At 60.6% G+C, this 20959-nt stretch overlaps 1 protein-coding gene across 4 annotated transcripts in view; it reads right to left on the bottom strand.

The window, feature by feature from the left end:
• The window catches only part of DLGAP4 (discs, large (Drosophila) homolog-associated protein 4), a 195501-nt gene that overhangs the window by 63224 nt on the left and 111318 nt on the right, over nucleotides 1-20959 (bottom strand). For 3 of the 4 annotated variants that reach the window (XM_014937571.1, XM_014937568.1, XM_014937572.1), the window contains 4 exons: nucleotides 16003-16220; nucleotides 12877-12991; nucleotides 9925-9975; nucleotides 8574-8820 (listed from right to left, as the gene is read on the bottom strand). In XM_014937571.1, the coding sequence (XP_014793057.1) occupies nucleotides 8574-8820; nucleotides 9925-9975; nucleotides 12877-12991; nucleotides 16003-16220 (631 nt within the window). The remainder of the gene's footprint in view (nucleotides 1-8573; nucleotides 8821-9924; nucleotides 9976-12876; nucleotides 12992-16002; nucleotides 16221-20959) is intronic. The other variant, XM_014937569.1, reaches the window with a different exon arrangement.

Raw genomic sequence — 20959 nt, 5'->3', positions numbered from 1 at the left:
CGGTCACGGGGGCCCCCGGCGGCGGGGGCGGGTTGGCCACGCGGGGGACAAGCGGCGGCGGCGGGGGCGGCGGCCCCGTGCGTGGCAGCGGCGGGGGGGGGCCCGGCGGCGCTGAACAAAGCCGGCGCCGCCTCCCCATATCCCCCCCCACGCGGGAGCTTTGTCTCCTCGTCACGGCCGCGGGTGCCACGGTGACATTTTCCCCCGGCACACGCCCCCACGCGGGAGTGGGTTGGGGTGACAGAGCCCCGCTGCGCTGCCACCGCCCCCGGCACCCAGCGCCCCGGGACCCCCAGCTGGGTGGCGGGTGTGAGTGCTGTGGGCAATGGTCCCGTGGGTGCCCGGGACCCCCAGCTGGGTGGCGGGTGTGGGTGCTGTGGGCGATGGTCCCGCGGGTCCCCAGGACCCCCAGCTGGGTGGCGGGTGTGGGTGCTGTGGGCGATGGTCCCGTGGGTGCCCGGCCCACCGGCTGCCCCGGGCAGAGCGCAGTGTTAGGGGGAGGGAAGTCCCCAGCACAGAGACACGTTCATGGAAAAGGAACCAGGGAAAAGGGGATGTTGCCCTGGGGGGGTGGGGGGTTGTTTGCTGCTGGGGACAGATTTGCTGGCCAAGCTCCGTCCTGACGGGCACCGGGAGAGGGAGCTGGGCCTCCCTTCAGCGGGTGCTGCGTCTCCTTGCTGCCTGTGTTTTGTGCCTCCCCACGAGGCTGCCTGAGGGGGAACGGTGGAAGAAGGACATGTGAGGTTGGTGCAGCTTGTGGGGCCGCAGGGAGAGCCTGCCCGGGCAGAGCCACGCCAGCTTTGGCACCCTGGGTCCAGCTCCATCCCTCCGGCCCCACCTTGAGACATGGGGAGCGGAGCCTGAGGCTCCCCCGGGCTGCGGGGCCCGGGGAGACCTTTGGGAGGGCAGAGCCACACTGTGCAGCAGGCTGAGGCGAGACAGGGGGCACGGATGCCCACAAGCCCAGCGTGGCGGGGACACTGCCGTGGGGTGCTGCCTGCAGAGTGCTGGCCCTGGGGCAGCACTTGTGGCTCTGCAGGTCACGGTGTCACCGCGTGTCTCCCACCAGGGGCACGTGTGCCACCCTGGCTCCTCGCTGGTACCATCACTCCTTGGATGCTCTGATCTATTTACGCCTCGCTGGGCGCACGGTGCTGGGTGGAGAAGGGCTGCTCTGCAGCAAGGAGAGATCAAAGCGCCGTGGGGAAGCACCGCACCAGGCTCAGGCGCTGCCGTCTCCGGCGGGTGGGCTGGGTCACCACCACCATTGGCATTCGGCGATGGGATCGCCGTGGGTGTGCTGCTTCTGCTCTCGGAAAGAGAGCAGCAAAGTGGGGCCAAAGGAGGATGTCACCAGAGGCAGCCCTGAGACTTGGGACGTGCAGCCCAGGGCCTCTCCCCTCCGCTGCCTACCAAGGAAAACGAGACAACTCGTTTCCAGCTCAGCTGCTCTCGGGGTGGGGAGCAGGGAGCAGCGCTGGGCTGAGAGCCCCTCGGCCACACTGTGCCTGGCTCTGTGAACCTCTGAGCTCATCTCTTCCTCCGTCCTCAGGAATACCCGCATTGTGGCTCAGGAGATGGAAAAAGCAACGGAAAAGCGCGAAGGAGAGGAAAAGTGACCCAGAACAAGAGAAGCACGCACACAGAAATCCTCATTTTGCTGCAATGTCTGAAATCCTGCAAATGCCCAGGCCTGGTTGCATGGGCCCTACCAAACCTCCTCCAGCCCCACTGCCCTGCCACGTGCTAAGCCCTGCCAGGGCTGAGACCCTTGCCCGTCACTGCTGGGCTGCTCCAGCCACGGCACGAGCCCCGTGGCCACCGAGGGAGATGCAGAGAGGTGCTGAGTGCCACTGACAGCAGGGAACACAGAGCAGCATCTGTGACTGCCTGGCACCAGGGCTTCTCTGTGCTCCCCCAGTTCACATGGATGGCAGCAGGGCCAGCGTGCTGGGATGCTACCAGGCCCCTCAGCCTCAGAAGAGACCTTAGGTGTCTGCCCTACCCAGCACATTGCTCTCCAACCAGCACAGCCTCCCGGGCAGAGCACTGCAGCATGCACGGGCTCCCTGCTGCTCTCCCAGAGGCTCTGCCCGAGCCGAGAGACCCCTTGGTGCTTCGGTTCCTCCCTCACTCCCACGAGGACAGCACTACTGCCTCCCTTTCCTGCCACCAAGGCTGGTAAAAGCAACAAGAAGGACTTGGCTTTCTGACCATATTGCCAAATGAAAATGCTGGCAGCCGCCTTTCTTTCCACTCCTTTGTAGATGGCCCCTGCTGGGAGAAGGCAGGCTCAGCCAGGACCTTGGAGCCGTGCTCACTTCCCAGTATTTAGTCTATGGGCAGCTGCTTCCACCTCCCCTGCGTCGGCACAGCATCACGTGTGGGTGCAGCTCCCCCCTTCCTGGGGATCCGGGCAAGTGACGTTTCCGTGGGGCTCAAGCCCACCGCCACCCTCCTGGGAGCCTGCAGCAGACAGAGCTTGCTGTGCTGGGGGCTGCCTCTAGCAGAGCTGAAACCCGGCAGCACAGACCCCCAGGCACAGCTTTGCTGAGGCAGGAGGATAGAGATGGTCTGGTTTTGGTGGCAGAGTTGAGAGGGGGGTTGTTGTAGCCACGGTACAGGCTTCCTGGAGAAAAGGGAGTGCTGTCTGGGCACAGAGGAGTTTCCATAATAACAGGGAAAAGATTAGAGGTGAAAAATGGACAGGTAAGTGTGGAGAGGAATTGTTGTCATAAATTTCTTTGTGTCCTACAGACATGAATAGATCATGGAACACATATAGATACCCTTTTTTTCTCTTACAAACACTGATGGAGCATGCAACAGAAATCTTTCCCTGGTGCGCACACACACACACAGAATCTCTCTCTCTCTCTAATCCCTTTCCTGCTGGTATGTCAGAGAAAGCTATTTCTGGAACGTGAAATCTAGGTCAAAAAGAAGGAGAAAATCTGAAGGGAATGATAACAGTCTCTCTCCTCAAAGGCCGTACAGGGTCAGCTCTGGCTGATACGATTAGCAAAGGGGCCGCAGTGGTGCTTTGCTCCTCAGCTACGGCCGCTCGCGCACGGGCTGAACAATGTTTCCTGGCCTGGTTTGGTTTTTCTTTTGCCTTCACACCACTGCTTTTTCCCCACAAGAAGAGAAGGCCATGACAGCCAAGAGAGGAGGGGAACAGAACCTGCCTTCCTACCCAGAGACCAGGCAATCACCGAGCACAGAGGAGGAGGAGGCAGGGTGTCTGCATCCATCCCTCACAAGCCAGCTCTACGTGACGTTCCCAGAAGCTGTGGAAACTCATCCCACAGTGAACCAGCCCCTGGGGATTTGGTCAGCACGATGCACGGAGGTGTGCAGGCGCTTTGTCTTTCCTCCGCTAAGCACGACCATGATCCCCCTGCAAGAACATCAGTGCCAGGGGACTGGGGTCTCCCGGAGCAGGGTTCCCAGCCATCTCCTGGGAGCCATCTCTCTGATTTAGTGATGAAAAGAAAAGAAAAAGCAATATGAAGTAGATAGAAAGCAGGCTGGAGGCAGAAGGGCAGCTATTTTGTCATGACTTTGTGGAGTATCTCTCCCAGGTAATGCTCCTGGGCTTGAGCACAAGGTGTGTACAGCCCTGGCAGTTGTTTCTGGGGGTGCTGGTGGCTCTCAAGGAGAAGCCTCATGCCTGGCTGTGGCTGGGGTGAAGGTTGAGCTGGCCTGAAAGGCCAGGCTTTTTCCGGCTCCTTCTGCTCCAGGTGCTGTGGTTCCTGTGCTGGGCTGGGGGCCGGCAGCCAGAGCTGCCATCACGGGGTCAGCAGAGAGGGAGAATGGAGGGTCACTGCCCTCCAGAGCTCACGCTCTCAGGGAAGTCTTAACCATTGGTGAGACAGCCCAGTCCTGAGGGAGGCAGAGCTGGGTTCCCCGGCCTCCCTGGAAGAGATTTGGGCACAGGATAAGGAGCCAGGCACCTGGGCTTTCTGGGAACAGGATGTTGAATGCCAGGGCAGGATGCTCTGATACTGGGTGGCACAGGGAGGACTGGCAGGAGCTTGAGCAGGAGCTGGTTTGGTGTGAGCTCTCCCTGCTGTCTCACTGGTGCATTGGGTGGAGGCTGGGCTGGGGTCTCCCCACGGGGGGTTCTCGCCTCCTTTTGCTGTGCTTGGCTCACCTCTGCTTCCCTGTCTCCCTTGGACACCAAATATTCAGCTCTGTATTCCAAGCAGTTTATTAAGCAAGCAATTCCCAGTGCTGCCTGTAATAAGGAGGAGCTGGGGCTGGGGAGCCCTTTGTGGTGCTCCGTGGCTGTCGCTGAACGCCTGGCAATTAGATGAATAGGTTTCACTGGGGCTTTGAGTCTCTGGCTTCGCAAGGCACAAAGCTTTGTTTAACGCTGATCAAGGGCAGCTCATCATCTGTCTCGCTGTCTGTCAAATGGGAGCTAATTGCCTCGTAATGCACGAGTGACACGGGCGTTTGTGGGAGGAACTGGCTTGTCAGAGGTGTGACGGCTGTCAGGGCTCTCCCACCCGGCCGTCCCACACACCCCGGGGCTGCCAGCCCCCCCTGAGACGGAGCTCGCTGCACCTCCCCTTGCCCTCAGCTGGTGGCTGAACCCCTTTCCTCAACCCCCATGCTGTCCTCAAAGAACGAGCAGCCAGTGTCTGACACAGCATTGCTGCTGCTGGTGCCTCTTTAGGACGTGTCCCTACAGTGACGAAACCTAATTCCCCTCTCGGGGACTGGGTGTGTGATGAGAGCAGCTCCTCTGGGCTGTGCATGGGTGCCAGTTGCAGGAGGGTGTCTGTAGGAAGGGAACGGGTGAGGGCTCTCAGTTGCTTCACCCCAGAGCCCTGCGTGGAGCAGAGGCCATGAGTGACCATTAGACCTGCAGATGATGGTGCACCTGCTTCTCTCTGTCGGTCCAGACGGATGCCATCAAACTGAGAGGCAGCAATCTGCTGCTGGGGAGGCCCCTCTCGTACAACACCAAGCAATTAAAGCCTCAGGGAAGCCCATTTGCAGGGGCAACTGAGCCCGGGTGGCTGATGAAAGGTGTGACTGCCATCCAGAGATGCCTCCTGCCTTCCCCATCATGTGGACACGCAAACACAGATGCTCCTCTCCACTCCCCACCCTCCCCATCAAGAACGTTTCCCTCCCCAAGCCCCAGCAGCCAATGCAAAAGGCTGGAGGCTGTTCTGGAAATCAGCAGATCTCTGCTGGGTCACATCGGAGAGAGTCTGCAACCAGACATTTTGAAAGCCCTCTCCTGTGCTACACCTGCTGTTGGTTCCTGGTGTCAGCCCGGATTTGCAGCAGCGCCGAGCTCAGCATGGGCCGTATGGCCAGTGAGGAGAGGGGTGGGCTTGCGGGGAGGGGGTGAGCCAGGGTGGGAAGTGTGTGGGGCAGAAGCAGGGCAGAGAGGGTGGGAGGAAGGAGGGACAGGGCTGAGCAAGCTGCCCCGCTCCCCCACCCCCGGGGGGTCTCTTCCAGTCCCTGCCTCACCCTGTGGACTTTTCTGTGATGACCACAGAGCACAGGGCACTGGAGGGGAGATGTGAGGGCACGGGCATGTCCCTGGGTGGGAAGGCCTGGAGCCAGACATGAAGGTGCTCCCCTTCCTGTCCCCCCCTCTCCCTGCTGCTGGAATGGGGCTCCAACCTGGCTCCAGGCAACAGCCCACCCCTGTGCTCTGGCAGCTTTGCCCGTGGCAGATCTGCTGAGGCTGCTCTGAATCCTCTCCTCCTCCCCCCATAGCTTTGTGGTCTGGGGCCAGAGTTCGTGCCAAGGGCAGCCTCGGGCAGGATGGACCCGACCCCAGTGTCCCCGTGGGTGACAGGGCTCGCTGTCTGCCTCCACTGGGAGATGCCAGACTCCTCCTGCCCACTCTGGTGTCTGCCTGGCACGACGTCCAGGCACTGCCATGTCCAGGAGCACTAAGGAATCACCTTTACTAACCAGTTCCCGAAACTATTCCCAGGATGGGCCTCCTCAGCTCCTTGTGCCCTGTGTTACAGCCGAGCCTCACCTGGAGCACCAGGGCAGGCCAAGAGCCAAGAAGGACGCAGGCTGCCTTGGAGAAAATGATGCAAAAGCGATGCAGATCGAGTGACTTGAAGCATCATGGAAAGATAACAGGTTTCTCTTCTGGCAAGGCCTGCCAGCCCCCCTGAGCATCTCTCCAGAGCCTGCTCCCACCTCCTGGCACCCCAGGAGGGCCTCACACCAGCTGAAATGCTGCAGCCAGAGCAGAGCTGCTCCCCACACTGCAGTGTCAAGCAGCTGAACCTCTCGGCTCTGCCTGGGCCTTCAGGAGCCATTTGCAGAAGCAGCATCTCCAGAGCAATGCTCCTCCCCGCCGCCCACAGCCCTCGCAGGCGTTTTCCAGGAGACGCACAGACCAGTGGGGACTGAAGCCACTGCTGCAGATCCTGCTTTGGTAAAGGATCGGCAGGTGGAGCCTGGCTGCACCAAACATGTCCCCAGGGCAGGGCAGCGCTGGTCTCCGCAGCAAGGACCCAGCCCCAGCACATTTTTGGGTAAGACAGAAACCCAGCTCTTACACCTCTTTCCTCCTGGGCTTTCCCAGTGCTGCGAGGGCTGAGCAGCCCCCGCCGTTCCTCGCTGTCTTGAACCAGTGCCCCCAGCATCCTGGGGCAAAATTACACCTGGGGCAAAGCACTCACCTGCCTGCCTGCCTGCCTTCCTGCCTTCCTTCCGTCCTTCCTTTCTTGTCACCCAGGAGCTGAATGTGTGGGGAGTTCACGGGGGTCCCTCCAGCACCTCTGCAGGGGGGGCACGGTGGTCCTGCCGGGAGCAGGGGCAGCCCCGACTCATCCCAGAGGTGCTGGGTGCTCTGGCCACTGGGGAGGGAGGGCTTGGCAAGCGGGAGGGCAGCTCTGGCCAGTTTGGTGAAAACACTTGCTCTGCTGTGATGCTGGGAGCTGCCTCCCGGGAGAGAGGGCCCTGAGAAACACCCGCCAAAGGGGGGTGGCTGCAGCCTCCCCCTTGCTCCAGGGGATGGAGTCAGACCTGGCTAAGGGCAGAGGGAGAGGCCAGGCTCTTGTCCAGTGCAGCAATTACCAATCAAGAGAGAAGGGCCGGGAATGGACAATGCCCACACCCAGCGCCAGGCAGGGCATCTGGAGCTGGTATGACCCTGCCCATCGCTCAGTGCACTGAGGCTGTGGGGTGCTGGGCTCTGGGGCTTGGGAAGGCTCGTTAGTGCCTTGAAACTCAGAGCAAGGCTTGTTTTTGCCCCACTGCAGGGTCATTGGGGTCTCTAGTCCACATACACCTGATGGAAGAGGGGCAAATAGGACTGGATGTGACAGGCACCTACGTGGCTGCTGCAATTCTGTCTCTGGGAGAGAAGGCAGTTGGAGCCAGTCCAGCCAAAGGAAGAACTCCAGCATCTCACCCTCAGGAGATGTTGAAAACTCATCTCCAGGCAGCAGCCTGAGGGCTGGGTACAGCCGGGGGACGCTCTCTGCCCGTTACCTCTTCTGCCCTGCCTGCAGGGGATGGGACCGGGGTGTGAGGACTGTGAGCCCAGCACACAGCACTGCTCTGCCTCTGCACGGAGCTGGGCTGCTGCCTGGGTGGCTGGTGAGCCCCACGTCTGTCACGCTGCTGCCTGGGCTGTGTGGCTCAGGTCCAGGCTGGCTGGGGTCCTGCCCTCACCAGCCATGGCTCAGGCCCCTGGCTGGGCAGGGTCAGACCTGCCTGGGCAAAATCACAAACCCTGCAGATCTGGAGGGGACAAATTCACACCATTTGCCTTTTCCCTCAGATCTAATCCCACAGACCTGTTTGCAGGAGTCCTGCCCTGTGTGGGAACCTGCGAGGAAGTTCACTGTGAAGCCCAAAGCCTTGTGCCACCTCCAGCACCAAGAGACGGATGCCTTATGCCCTCCCTCCTCCCGTCAGCCCCAATTTCTGCCCCTGGCTAGTGGGGCTGCAGAGATCAGGACATGCTCAGACACTGGAGAAGCAGTACAGAGTCCCTGTTGGCTTTTTTTCTTCCTGGGAGCTTTACAGAGAGGTCAAACCTGTCAGCTGCAGGCTGGATTGGGGTAATGAGAGATGCACAGTGGAGAGGAGGAGGAGGAAGGTAGAAGCTATCGAAGGTGTAGGGCAGCAGGGCTGCTTGCCTGTGGCCACAGGCTCTGGGCAGAGAGGGCAGGCAGTGCTCCCGGGCAAGGTGGGTGTCCTGCGGGGTGCTCCCAGCCACAGCACTTGGCCTTGGGTTTGGCTCAACTGGGTGAAGACTTTTGAGTCTCCGCAGGTGGCATCAGCCATGCTGGCCAGATCCCAGCAACCACAGCCTGTGCCATTTCAGTGCCCACATCCAGAGATCCAGTCCCAGCCATCCCAGCACCAGCCGGGCCGCTGGGCTCCCTCTCCGGCACAGAGCAAGCCCCCACAAACCCACAGAAGACACCTGGCTGGAGATCCAGGTGTCTAAGCCCAGCACCTCACACGCTTGACACCTCCCGGGCGGTGGGCAGCAGCATCCCCTGTCCCCGCCGGCCTCGTGCCTCCTCCCCTCCGTCCCCCCGGCGCCACATGCCGCTGGCACTCACTGCTGTTGGTGGGCAAGGTCCTGCTGCCACTGAGGCTGCCTGTCGGCGGTGGGGAGATGGAGCGGACGGAGCCTGTGTCCTCTTCCTGGGAGCAGCCCGCCTGGATGGCTCGGAGGTAGCTGTGGCTCCGGGAGCGAAAGTAGCTGGGCAGAGGCAGGTCCAGCACCTCCGCGGCGGCCGACTCGGCCTCGCTGTAGGTAGAGTCGCAGACCGCCTCGTACTGCTCCCCCAGCTCCGGCTCCGGCGCCTGCAGGGGAAGAGGGGCAGAGCCAGTCACCCCCTGCCCGCGGGCAGCCCTTTCCCTTCCCCTCCTGCCCCTCTCCCTGCAGCCGCCATGCTGCCCCCCCTGCCTGGTCCCGCTGAGGGCAGACGAGACCCGGTCAGCGCTGGCGGGGTGCAGGACACCCGGGCTCTCTGCTGAGAGAGGGGGAAGAGGGGACCCTCCTTGGAGGGGAGAGAGTCCCTGCTTGTGGAGTAGGAGAGACTTACCACCACGGTGCCCGTGAAACACCCCCCAGTCTCTGACGGAGGGGCTGAGAGCACGTGAGGCTGAAATCCCCGTCCAGCCTCCCTGTCCCCCTTTCCCACCAGCACAACTGGGAGACCTTGCTGGGACAGGCGTGCTCCTCGGTGCGGGGAGACAGCCTGGCCCTACAGCGGGGTGCAGCGCCCAGAAGGAAGGTGGGGAGGTGTGGGGACAGCCCCTGTGCTTGACCAGGGCCAGGCTGCCTGGACTGGTTCTGGGTGGCACCATCGGGAACCCATCCTAGCCCCCTCGGCAGTGGGTCACCAGGAGAGGGCTCAGTGTCAGGCTGCGGCGAGGCGTGAGCAGAGAGGGGCAGCTTCACCCCCTGTTTCTCCTGCACCTCCCTCCCACCCCACTCCGCTCTCCAGGAGCAGCGCCTGGTCAAACCTGGACTTGGGAGAGGCTCACCCGGGTTAAACCAGAGCCAGCCTAAAGCAGAGTGTTCTGAACTACAGATGTGAGGTGCTGAGATTTGCCCTGTTGCCCCCTGCCATCTCTCCTGGCCCTTTCTTCGGCCTCAAGGACAGTGTTTCTGCCCAGCATTAGCATCTGAGCTCCACAAAGTTTGGTTCAAAAGATTCATCTGCTTTCTCCCTGAAACTGACAGTCCCTGACCCCCTGCCAGGGCCAGGGCAACCAAGCTCTCCAGTGCCCTGCAATGCCCGGGTTGGGAGTGCTGCCTCCTTCTCCTCTTCCTCCTCCTCCTGCCGCTGGCCCCAGGCGTGGGCTGACCCCACAGCCTGCCTGGCACCCTACCGTGGGTGTCCAGGCTGACCCCAGAAAGCTCTGTGAGGAAGGAAGAGGGAAACACCAGTGGGACGGTACCTGCTCTCCATGGGTAAATATCTGAGGGATAAGTGAGGGGGGTCCAAAGATCTGGAAGAAAGAGTTGGAGAAGGTTAAAGGCCAAGAACAGGGGAGCCCCTCACACAGACAGCCATTGCACAGGGACCGAGGACGAGGGGAGCAGACGGCCCATCCCCGGGGGCCACCGCTGCTGACACTTCAGTACAAATTCAGAGCTCATAAGATGCCAAGCAAGATGCCGCACAGGGCCCTCAGACAGCGGCACACACACGGCATGGCAAAGCTCCACGGGACACCTCCCAGAGGGAGAGAAGCTGCTGATGCATTCAGCCTGTGGTATGCACCATATATCAGTGAATACAGATATATATACACAGGGCACACCGGGGACACACAGTGCTGGGACACCCCTGGGCACACATGGGTTGCCTGTGGCTGCTGGACAAGGGCTGGTGTGGCTCCCAGTTGGCTCCTCTGTGAAGCCCCCAACGTTGGCCAGCACCTTGCAATTTGGCCAGGAGCAGCGATGGACCTCTGCAGCCCACAGAGCCGGGGTGGATAGACGGCCTGAGTGCTCCATGTCGGGGAGACTGTCCTTCACCCTGATGGGGTCGGGCTGGCCACCTCACTGCTGTCTCCTGTGTCCCCACACCAGGAAGAAGCCACACGGAAGCGGCACTGCCTTCTCTCCATAGCAAAGCCACAGCACACACTCGGCGCAAGGACAGACGCCCGACAGACACTGTGCTGCTGTGGGGAGGAATGTCTTCTCCTCCTCTCCATCCCTGGTCTGCAGGCACATCCACCCACTGAGCTCTGCCCTGCGTGAGCTGCCCAAGATGACCCAGCTTGGGAATCATCCCGGTTCAAAACCTACCTGAGGGAAGAGGTTTGGCTCTGGGGTCTGGGTCTGGCCCTTCTACACAGGGCACAGCTCAAAGTGTGGATAAGCAGTGTTGGGGGCCACCAGCTGGCCCTCTCTGGCCACTGCTCCCCTTGGTGTGACAGGCACACCTGGTGAATCCTGGACTTCCAGAGGTTTCAAGGTGGAGGTCAGTTGGGACTTGTCTTTCAGAGCTGAGGATGCTCCCGTGGGAGGACATTAAGGTCTTGCTGGACACACAAGGAAGGTGTTGGAGGTCACACAAAAGCAAGGGCAGGGGAGGAACTGCCTCTGGCACCGGATGAAAGGGCAGGTCAGACCCACCAGAGGATGAGCCCAGCACACACTGGTGCCTGTACCAGCTCCATCCTTGATCAACAGATGTGTGGCTCACGGGAGGCCTCTAAATCCCAACCCAGCTGCAAACGAACTCTCTGTGATTTGGAGGAAAGCAGGCAAAGCGCACGTGATGACAGCAGGCCCTCGCTTGTGCGGGTGCTGTGGCAGTTGGTGTGTCCCCAGCGTCACCATGCTCCCAGTCTGGGGCTGGGGCATTTGCCTGGGCAGCTCCTGGCACATCATGGGCTGCTCAGACCCTCCAGCTCCAAAGCCCTTCTGATGTCTTCATGGGGGTGCTGCACTCAGCTGCTAAATGGCAGCGTTAGACAGGGAGAAAGCACAGACTCAGCCCTCCCATTGCCTTCACGCACAGACCCAGCTTCAGACATGAATTTACAAGCAGAGGACAAGAATGCGACGGCCCTGACCCCTTCTCTGTGCAAAGAGACGCCCGGCACATTGCTGTTGGTGTACAAGGAACGAGACTGACCACAAGGAACACGTACGCCTGCGAGCAATGCCCCCTGCCCATCCCCACAGCCCTCCACCGAGGGCTCCAACCACTCCACGACAGCAGGAGAAACCAGCCGTGGGGCTGGAGGGGCTGGGCTGGGCCCGAGGAGGACTCAGAGCTCCACACATCTGGAAGGGAACCCCGGCAGAGGATGCCCTCCCTCCTCCATGCTCTGGTTCGTGGTGTCCATCTCACGGCTTCAGCCCCTGCCTCGTGCTGCCAGCCCTGGCCCCTGCGCCCTGGCAGAGCGGAGCAGCACTGAGGAGACGCGTGTTCCCTGCAGACACGTGTGAACAGGGACATGGCAGAGGCCCAGGGCGACAGCGAAATGGCTGGGTGAAACTTGTGGGGCCATTGCTGCCCCGGGGAGCTCCACCTGCACACTGAAAGGACAGGTCCCTGGAGAAGCACACGGGACCTCTGCAAAGGCCTCGTTATTTCCTGGCCTGTGAAGCCGCTGGCTTATAGCCACCCAAGCCCCGAGCTGCTCCAGAGCAGTCCCAAGGGGAGGCACAGTGTGGGACGGGGGGTTACAGCCCGTTTGCACCGACTGCATCCCAGAGGTTGGGGTCAAGGCATGAGCCCACCCTGGGGATTTGCCACCCACCATCAGCACCTCACTGGCATCCTTGGCTTTCTCCTTCCCGGGGTACCCGGAATACCCAAGGGAGACACCCCCAGCTAGCTGGCAGGACAGTCTCTTGAATGACAGGTACCTTGTTGCTGGGTCCAGCCTGCTGCAGAGGGGACAATGTCCTCAGAGCTGAGCAGGGTCACTGTCCCCAGTGACCCATGGCAGGGTCCCAGGCTGGACGCCACCTTTTGCTCTGACTCTGCACCCACCCAGTGGGCATGAGGAGCCAGCAGCCTCGCAGGTGGCTTCTGGGTGGTGACATGGTGGGACACTGAGCTCAGAGCAGCCCTGAGCTTCACCCATGGCTGTGAAGCATCGCTCCGGGCTACCGCTCCTGTGGCCATGGCCAAGGGCCTTCAGCTGCACCAGCAGTGCTGAGAGGAGGCGAAGCCAGAGGAAAGGGGGTCTAGTATGAACATGAATTAAGGAGCTGGCCTTGATGCTTTGGTAAAGCTACCAGAGAATAGTGTGTGCAACTCCTGGAGTGCAGCCAGTGCCTGATTTTGAAGGGGGAAAAGGACGTTCCCCTCTCCCTGCAGCCGGCCTCCAGTCTCACTGGGGTGTGCTGGTGCAGCGGGGCTCAGCGCTCCAGCCTCTCACCTGGTTGATGCAACTGGACTCGTTGATGCTGTCGGAGATCTGGTTGTATTCTTCCTCCCAGGTTGGGAACTTCGGAGGTAGGAGGATCTCGACAGAGTCCAGGCGGTCCAGGCTCCTGCCAGCAAGAGAGAGAGGGTTTGAGGGGTGTCCCCAGGGTGGGGACAGCACTGGAGCTGCCACCCTGCCATCAGGACATCCCTCTGCCAGGCACACATGGCAGCACGGAGACGATATTGGGCACTGAGTCCGCTGCTCAGCCCCTGTTGCAACTCCTGGAGCAGAAGGAAGCCCTTTCTCACCCTGCTGGCCCCTGGCATGAGGTCTTGAGTCTGGCACTTGGGGAAGGTTTGTGGGGTGTGGGAGAAGGAGAGAGGACAAGACCTCAGGTCCCACTGCCCCCAGGAACATGCTGCAGATGCCAGGTTAGTCCAGCCAAACCCCAGGGAGCAGGTGGGATCCATGGTTGCCCCCAGAGTGACAGGCCTGGTGACAGACCAGCTCTTGCACAGGCTGATGCTGGAGCCTGGGGGTCAGGTAAAATGGCTCTTCCCTGCCTGGACTGGTGGGAAGGGGGTGTGAAAAGTGGGGTGAGAAATGACTTCTAAATGGCATTTTGTGGACTTTCTAATTGGAAACATTTGTGGGACTTTTTTTTTTTTCTAATCATTTTATTTGTGTAGAGGAACCCAAAAGATTACCTGGAAGATCAAGGGGACCCAAGCCTGACTGACAGTGCTGCAGGAGCCCGGGGTGTCAGTATTTCTGCTGCAGGCTCCGGCTGTGGGGACCCTCCCTCTGGAATTGCCCACGGTCCTTGGGGTGCTGCTTCCCCCGCCTCTGGCAGGTTCATGAGTGCAGAGATCTGTCCCTCAGCCTGGGGGACAGCAAAGCTGAGGGCAGTGTGTGTCTCTCTGCAGGAGACGTCTGCCGCCTTTGGACCCCCAGGAAGGACCACGGCACCCCCTGAGTCTCCATCCTGGGGTGTGGTGAGAGCGGGGAGTAGTCTCTTCTGCCAGGGGTGATGGAGGAGACATCCAGCCCCCAGGTCCCCCCTCCAGTGCGGGGGACCCACTGCTGAGTGACCAAGGGCAATGTGGTGCCCCAAGCCCTGGGCTATCCATTTATTGCCTGTTTTCCCTTGTTCTGAGAGGGTTTTGTGCGTGAGCTCACCATCAGTTGTGTTCTGGGGCAGGCAGTGTCCCTGCCAGCCTCCCTCTGCCCGTCCCACTGGGCTTCACCCTGACCCACCTCATAGCCAGCCCATGGGGAAACCGAGTCACAAAGGGGGCAACACTCTTTGGAAGGGCAGAGACCCTCTCACAGGGACACGTCAGTCTCACTCCTCTGCGCCTTGTCCTGGCTAAGGTTGAAGCCATTCTCCCTACAGTCCCTCAGGCCTGGTGCCCCTCAGTTGGTGGAGCCCGGAGATGGCCCCAGCAGCTCTGGCCAAGGAGACCGCGGATCTTGGCCAGGGCTGGCATGGGGCTGGGCCAGGGCACGGTGTCCCCACTGCTGTCCCAAGGCTGTGCCAGGCCGGGGGGGCACCTCAGGGACGCCCCGCAGCAACCAAAGCAGCTGGAGCATCCGAGAAGCTCCTTGGCGAGGGGGGAGAGGCGAGGGGGTGATCGGCAGATGGCAGCCGTGCTCGTGCTCTGGGCCACCGCTCCCGCCTGGCCTCTGCCCGGCACAAGCCCTCACCAGCCCGCGCCAGAAGGGATGGACAGGCCAGGGTGCCATGTCCCAGGAGCTGTGGACCCCCCTCTGCCCCTCCAGCAGATCTCCTGCTGGCTGCCAAGCACGGGCAGCAATGGCCGCGTCCAGCCCAGCCCTGCCTGGAGCCCTCCTCTCCCTGGTCCCTGCGTCCACGGCTCGTCCGGCTCTGCCCCTCCTGCCCTGACAGCACCTTCCTCAATGTCCTGCATCCGTGGGCTCTGGCTGGACCCCAGCAGCCCCGGTGAGGTCATACCCTGATGGACATATGACCTGAACAGACAAAGAACCTCCATTTCTCAACTTGGGTATTTTGCATCGGAGACCCCTGGACCCAACTCTGCTCCCCCGGAGGTGGATGTGAAGGCAGGGATCAGGGATGGATCCAGAGCAGGCATTTCCAGGGCTCCCCGCAGTTAATTTTGTCACAATCTCCCAGCAGAAAGTAGCATCTGGTCTGCAAACTGAAGCCACCATGAGGGGTCTCCACACTGCCTGCTGCACCCTCACTTCCTTCTGGCTCTGTCTGCTGAACATCAGCAGCACATCGGCGGTGGCTGCTGCCCCCTCCTGCCCCTCTGTGCTGCTCACACCCCCCTGAGCCACAACATCCCAAACGCTGGTGGGCTGTTACAGCCCCTGGGTGCTTTGTCCTGGGAAACGGAGTGGGTGGTGAGGACACTGCACAGCATCACTGCTGGTCAGGGCGTCCACACAGACCCCATCCTGCACGGACCAGCCTCTGCTGTGTTCTCCTTCCTCTGCTGTGTTCTCCTTCCTCTGCTGTGTTCTCCTTCCTCTGCTGTCCATCTGCCTCAAGCCACTGTGGGTCTTCCTCCCTCAGTACCTGGTCCCAGACCTCTTAGCTCACCTCTCCTGGCCTCAGGGTATTACCCAGCCCAGTGTGCCAATGGGGCGCTTTCTGGCTGGTCCCAGAGTCCCTGGGACACCTGTGGAGCAAAGCAGATGGCACAGTCCCAGCAGCATGTGGGCTGTGTGCCAGGTGCCCTCAGCCATGCCGGCTGAGCACCTTCCACCTCTGAACAGCATCGTGGGGCTGGGATCTCTGCACTCCTCAGAGGGGCAGATGCTCAAAGCTGTAATACACAGAGCTCCATCAAAGGAGTGCCCTCCCCATCGCTGAGGGGACAGGGACCTGGAGCAGGTTCCTAACAGCAGGGATGTTTGGAAACACCAAGATGGAAAGCTTTCTCCGTTCCTCTGCTACATCTTCTCCTGTCCTGCTTGTCTCCTCATCTGCCTGCCCCGTAGGCAGTCTGGGCAGTCTGAGCTGGGAGCCCTAAGGGTCTCTGATCCCCACATGGGGTCTCCATGTGGGTGTTGCTTTCTAGACCCCAAGGACTGCTTCTGGGGTGGCCCCTGGGGACCTGTGCAGAGCTCCCAGAGGAGCGTTACCTTTGTGTGGTGCTCTGCTCACTCAGGGACTGTTGGGTAGCCTTGAGGTAACTCTGCCTCCGAGCTGCAGTTTTCGGGGATGGTTTGGGGCTGGTTTCTGAGTCTTCACTATCATCATCCCCCATGGCTTTGATGTAGCTCCCGCTCCGCATGCGCCGGCACGGGATCTCGCTGTCTTTGTCCCGAGACAGCGTGTTGTTCCACTCCCCCTGAGGCACCTGCAAGAGCAAGGGGAGCATGAGCAGATGTGAAGGACAGCACCTCTGGGACCAGCGGGATCACGGGGGCTTAGAAGGATTCGTGGCAAGAACAACTGTTGGACCCTCAGCTGGAGGGGAGTGGCAAGGGGCAACGCAATTCCTTTCCAACCCTCCCTTACCAGATCATGCCAGGCAGCCTTGCGTTTGATGGCCTGTTTCAGCACATCTCCCCACAGCCATTCACCCCCCCCCACCGCTGCACCATGCGCACACAGTTGACACAAGCTGCACAATGCCAGACACGACGGGGAGGGAAGAGTCTCACCAGGGCTGCGCTGGGCACCGGGACAGGAGCAGCACACGTTGTTCAATGCAAAGCCCACGCTCATTTACCGTAAAGTGCACAGAATGTTCAGGCCAAGGCAATCAAGAGCTGTTGAAGACCAGGACCCGTGGATTAAAGCCCAGACCTTCACTAGGTCCAACAGCCTTTAAGGCTTCTGAGTTGAATGTGACTCCGTGTAGCAGAAATTCGTTTCTGAAGCCAGACCAGACCCTCAGAAGTCCTTCTAGAGCAGCTCGGGCACATGGACCTTGTGCTGGCCTCTCTGAACAGATGAGTAGTACCTTGTGCAAGAAGAGGACTTGTAACTTCACCAAGATGACAACTCTGCAATTAACTTAGGGCAGACATGCTGTCTTGTTCCCTTGCTAGAGATGGGCAAGCTGACATTTCCACGAGAGGCACAACTGAAGTGGCCAGCACCCTGCCTGCCTGTCCTGCAGGGCTTGGGTAGGGGACTGGAGGCACAGCCAAGGTGCCAGACGTCAGCCCACGACAGATCAGGACGAGTCTCGTGCGGTGTGGGACCAGCCTGGAGAAAGACGACGCAACCTGCGTTGCCAGGAGCAGGCCTTGGTTTCGTGACTAACTTGATTTGTAGCTGGCCTTTGACCTGCCCTTAAGCTGGGGAGATGTGGTCAAGGAGAAGCAAAGGAAGATGTGAAGAACGCAGCAATGTGGAAGCCATGCAGAGACTGGGAGAGCCTGAGGCCACCCAGTCTGCTGGTTGGGGAGCACCATGGGGAGCAGCAAAGGGTCTGGTGCTGAGCACAGCTCGTGCTGCCGAGAGCACCCACACCGACTCTGCTGGATGGAGCTGTTGGACTTGCCCAGCTCCCCGGGGGGCTGTGGATCCATCAGCCAGTGTTATGTGGTGCTTTGGGGACGCACAGAGCTCTGTTGCCGCTGACTGTGATGAGCCAGAGCCGTTAAGCGCAGCGTGGCTCCTGCTCTCCTTGTTCACAGCAGGCATGTTCTGTGGGAGCCAGAGCTTCCCTGAGGGTGCTGTCTGCTGCTGCTGGGGTGCAACATCTTCGGGTGAGCTTCAGATCTGCAGGCAGTGGCTTCTTGTTTGCCTGAGAAAGCCCCGGGTGGGCCAGATGCAGGCTTAATCCACGCACAACAGCTTAGCTCACTCAGAGGGCTTTCTTCTGCCCAAAGGAGTGAGGGGTTCAGCCCATGTCCTGCCAGCCTGCTCCTGCTGTCTGTGTTTGGGAGAAAGCAAGGGGTGATCCCAGGCTCTCCCCATACAGAGCAGAACCCAAACAGCCTTTGGGACTGCTTCAGTGATGGGACCGCTTTGGTGATGGGACTTCCACCATGATATGCGCCCATGAGCCAGGACCTACATTACTGGGGGCCACAGAACAGAGAGCCAGGGGCATTGTGTTGCCTGTGTGTGAGATCCAGGTGGGGATGGACGTGGAGTGAGTCTCACATGTGAGCCACAAGCCTGGTCAGGCCACCCTGGACCCACGTGCTGCTGCTGCAGGTTCACCCAGCTCTTTCCACTCTGCTCCCACAAACTTTGTGCTTGGCAATGGCTTCTGGGCTGGCTGCCCACCTTAGAGCTACTGAGCGTTATCCAGCAGGTTCCTATGCAGGTAAGAGCAGAGAGACCCTTCCCTCCCGGGTGTGAGCGCTCCCTCTGCCCCAGCCCAGCTGCCTGCACTGGGTGGCCCTGTGGCCAGCCAGGAGGGACCTGCTGGGTCCAGCTGAGTCCTGCCATGGGGGAGACCCCACAGGTCACCAGGGTGGCTGGCCAGACCTTTCCTAAAGGAGACGGAGGCCCTGAGAAGCACTTTTATACCCATTGTCTTGGCATCAGGTCTGACTTGAGACTGCATTTTGCTGCCTGCCTTCTCAGGGTGAATGCAGCCTCCTGCCTGCAAGGGTCTCTGGCCAGCGGGGGCTGAGGGGGACAGGCAAGGTTGGGGTCTGCAGCCCTTGGCTGAGGAGGTGAGAGCTTGTCAGCAGCCAGCCAGGGACCTGGGGACTGCACAACCATCCCCTATACAGAGGCAAGCGCTGTATTTTGTGGGGCAGTGAGAGGTGCCGGGGTCAGCCCGGTGAGCCCACAGACAGAGGGGACATTAAAGACCTCGGGCTCCCGTGGCTGCTCTGGTGCTGCTTGAGGGCAGGCTCTGTGGGTTGCTCAGCTCTGCCCAGACTTGTGCATCTGCCTCCCGGCCGTGGGCACTCTGGGCTCTAGGCAAAGCCACATGAGGACAGGGTTTTCAGAACGTCTCTGCTGGTGCATCTGGCCCGCAGAGTGTGAGCCAAGCATCCCACAGCACTGCCTGCCCCAAACTGACCATCCCCTCTCCTAGGGGCACCTCCACCAGCTTCCCCGCCGCATTGCGACAGCCCACTGCTCCTCGCTGAGCCGTCTCATTTCTCCTTTCCCTTGCCTCTCCTCTACTTCACACCTTGGCAAGGCAGCAAGAAACATAGCTGGTCTCAAGGTGCTCCACATCCCAGTTTAGCAGCGTCAAGGGGAAGGCAGATGCTTGGCAGGACACCCTTTGAATCTGGTGCCCCAGTTTGGAGCGTGTCCTGCTCCAGCCTGCACACAGAGTCCACAGGGACTCCCACAGCTCTTGCTCCTGTGGGACAGAGCGCAGGACAAGTGTTTCCTAAGTGCCACACCTGAAAAGACAAGTAGGTGCCCTTGGGGTTCTTCAGGACCTGCAGTGCAGGTACTTGAGGTGCTGTTCAGGGTCTTCCAGGGTGCTTCTCTGCACCTTCAGGCACATGAGGAGCCTGTCCCACAGGCTCTGAAGCTCTGTGTTGGGGTTGAAGAGCCCAGCACATCTCCTGTTGTCAAGGGACAGACCTTGATGGTGGCCAGTGCAGCACCTGGATGGCAGCAGCTTTCCTGGCAGCTGAGACTCTGGGCCCTGAACAACGCCCGTGGGCTACAGAAAGGACAAAGTGGGAATGAGTGCTGTCTTGTGTTACACCAAGGCCTGGCATAGAGAAGATCAGGAGGCTCCTCAGAGGCTGTGACAGCCTTGCTGCTCTTCATGCTGCTCTCCCAGATGTAGGCTGGCTCCTGCCCACACTCAGCTTTTGTTGCTGTGAAAGGATGGGAGCAAGAGGACGCCCGGGTTGAGAGCCTTTGTTGGTGGCTACTGGCACAGAGGGCTTGGGGATCCACCCTGCCCAGTGGCCACACAGGACAGGAGGAGTGGGCAGCAGAGATGCTCTGCCAGGCTCCAGGATCCTCCTTTCTGCCCGGTTTTGGTCTGTGCGGTGTCTCATGGTGCAGGCACGTGGGATTCTGGCACGTGTCTGTCCCTGGGAGCTGGGCTCCACCGACACCATCTTGTGACAATACTGCACACTGCAAAGCAGCAGTGCCTTTTGGCTCTTCTGCTCTCCGTGCCACAACCTGAGCGTGGAGGGAAGAGAAAAGAAGGGGCCACACAGAGCTTTCCCCCTACCCTAATGCTGCCTGGGGCATTCCCTAGTCTCCTGGAGCATTAGGAGAGGGGAGAGAGGAGGGAAGGGGAAAACTCCAATCCTGGGTGCTGGGCAGGGGCAAAAGAGCTGCACCCTCCACTTCGGTGAGGTCTGGGGGGGAGAGAGACTTGCAGAGCAAAAAGGGCTTCCACTTGCATGCGTGCCAGTTCCGACATGCAGCCTGGCCCTGGCACACACAGACATGCACGGCACACGAAGGCACTGCGGGTCCTGCGGGGCCGGAGGCAGCGCGCAGGGACGGAGGGGCCACGCAGCCCCGCTCCGAGGCAGAGACTGAGCCCCACGCGGGTACACCCTGGCTCCCTCCAGGGCCCCGTCCCTCGTGGTGTCCCGAGGGCTGCGTGTGCTCTCAGGAACGTCCACACAAAAGAAAGCTGGAGCCTTTGGGCCCCATCTGTCCTTTTGGCAGGGCACCCTCTGGGAAAGACCTGAGCTGGGTTTCCTGCCCCATGGGAGCTCTGTGGGGCTGGTGGGAGGGCAGCCAGCATCTGTGGGGTGGCTGGCACTGAACGGGCCACCCGTTCTGCATCACGGATTTATCTTTGGGGCTGCCTGGGGGTTAAGGAGCCTTCGGTGCTCTCTGACTGTAAGCAGGGTTGGGGAAGCTAATCCTGACCATGCATCAGGCTAATGGTGCCCGTGGTATGACCCTGTCCCCTGGGAGCCCTGACACTGCCTGTCCCTTTGGTGTGCTCTTGGTACCCATGGTCGTGGGTCTGAGTCTGTGTGTGGGGCAGAAATGCTGCTCAGCCCTACCTGCTCCTGTTCATCCCGATCCGGGGAATATCTCACTTCAAGGAGCTTCTTGGCCATTGGGATCCTGACCCCTCAGCCTCTTCCTTGCACCCACCAGCACTCGTGGGGCCCATGGGGATGGGAGAACAGGGGATGGGGAGCCCAACCTCCCTCCCTGGGGACTGGGATCTAA

The sequence above is a fragment of the Calidris pugnax genome, unplaced genomic scaffold (assembly GCF_001431845.1).
Source record: "Calidris pugnax isolate Ruff unplaced genomic scaffold, ASM143184v1 scaffold83, whole genome shotgun sequence".
NCBI classification, from domain to species: Eukaryota; Metazoa; Chordata; class Aves; order Charadriiformes; family Scolopacidae; genus Calidris; species Calidris pugnax.
Note: the sequence above shows the minus strand (reverse complement) of the source record. Positions and strands in the feature narration are given on the sequence as shown.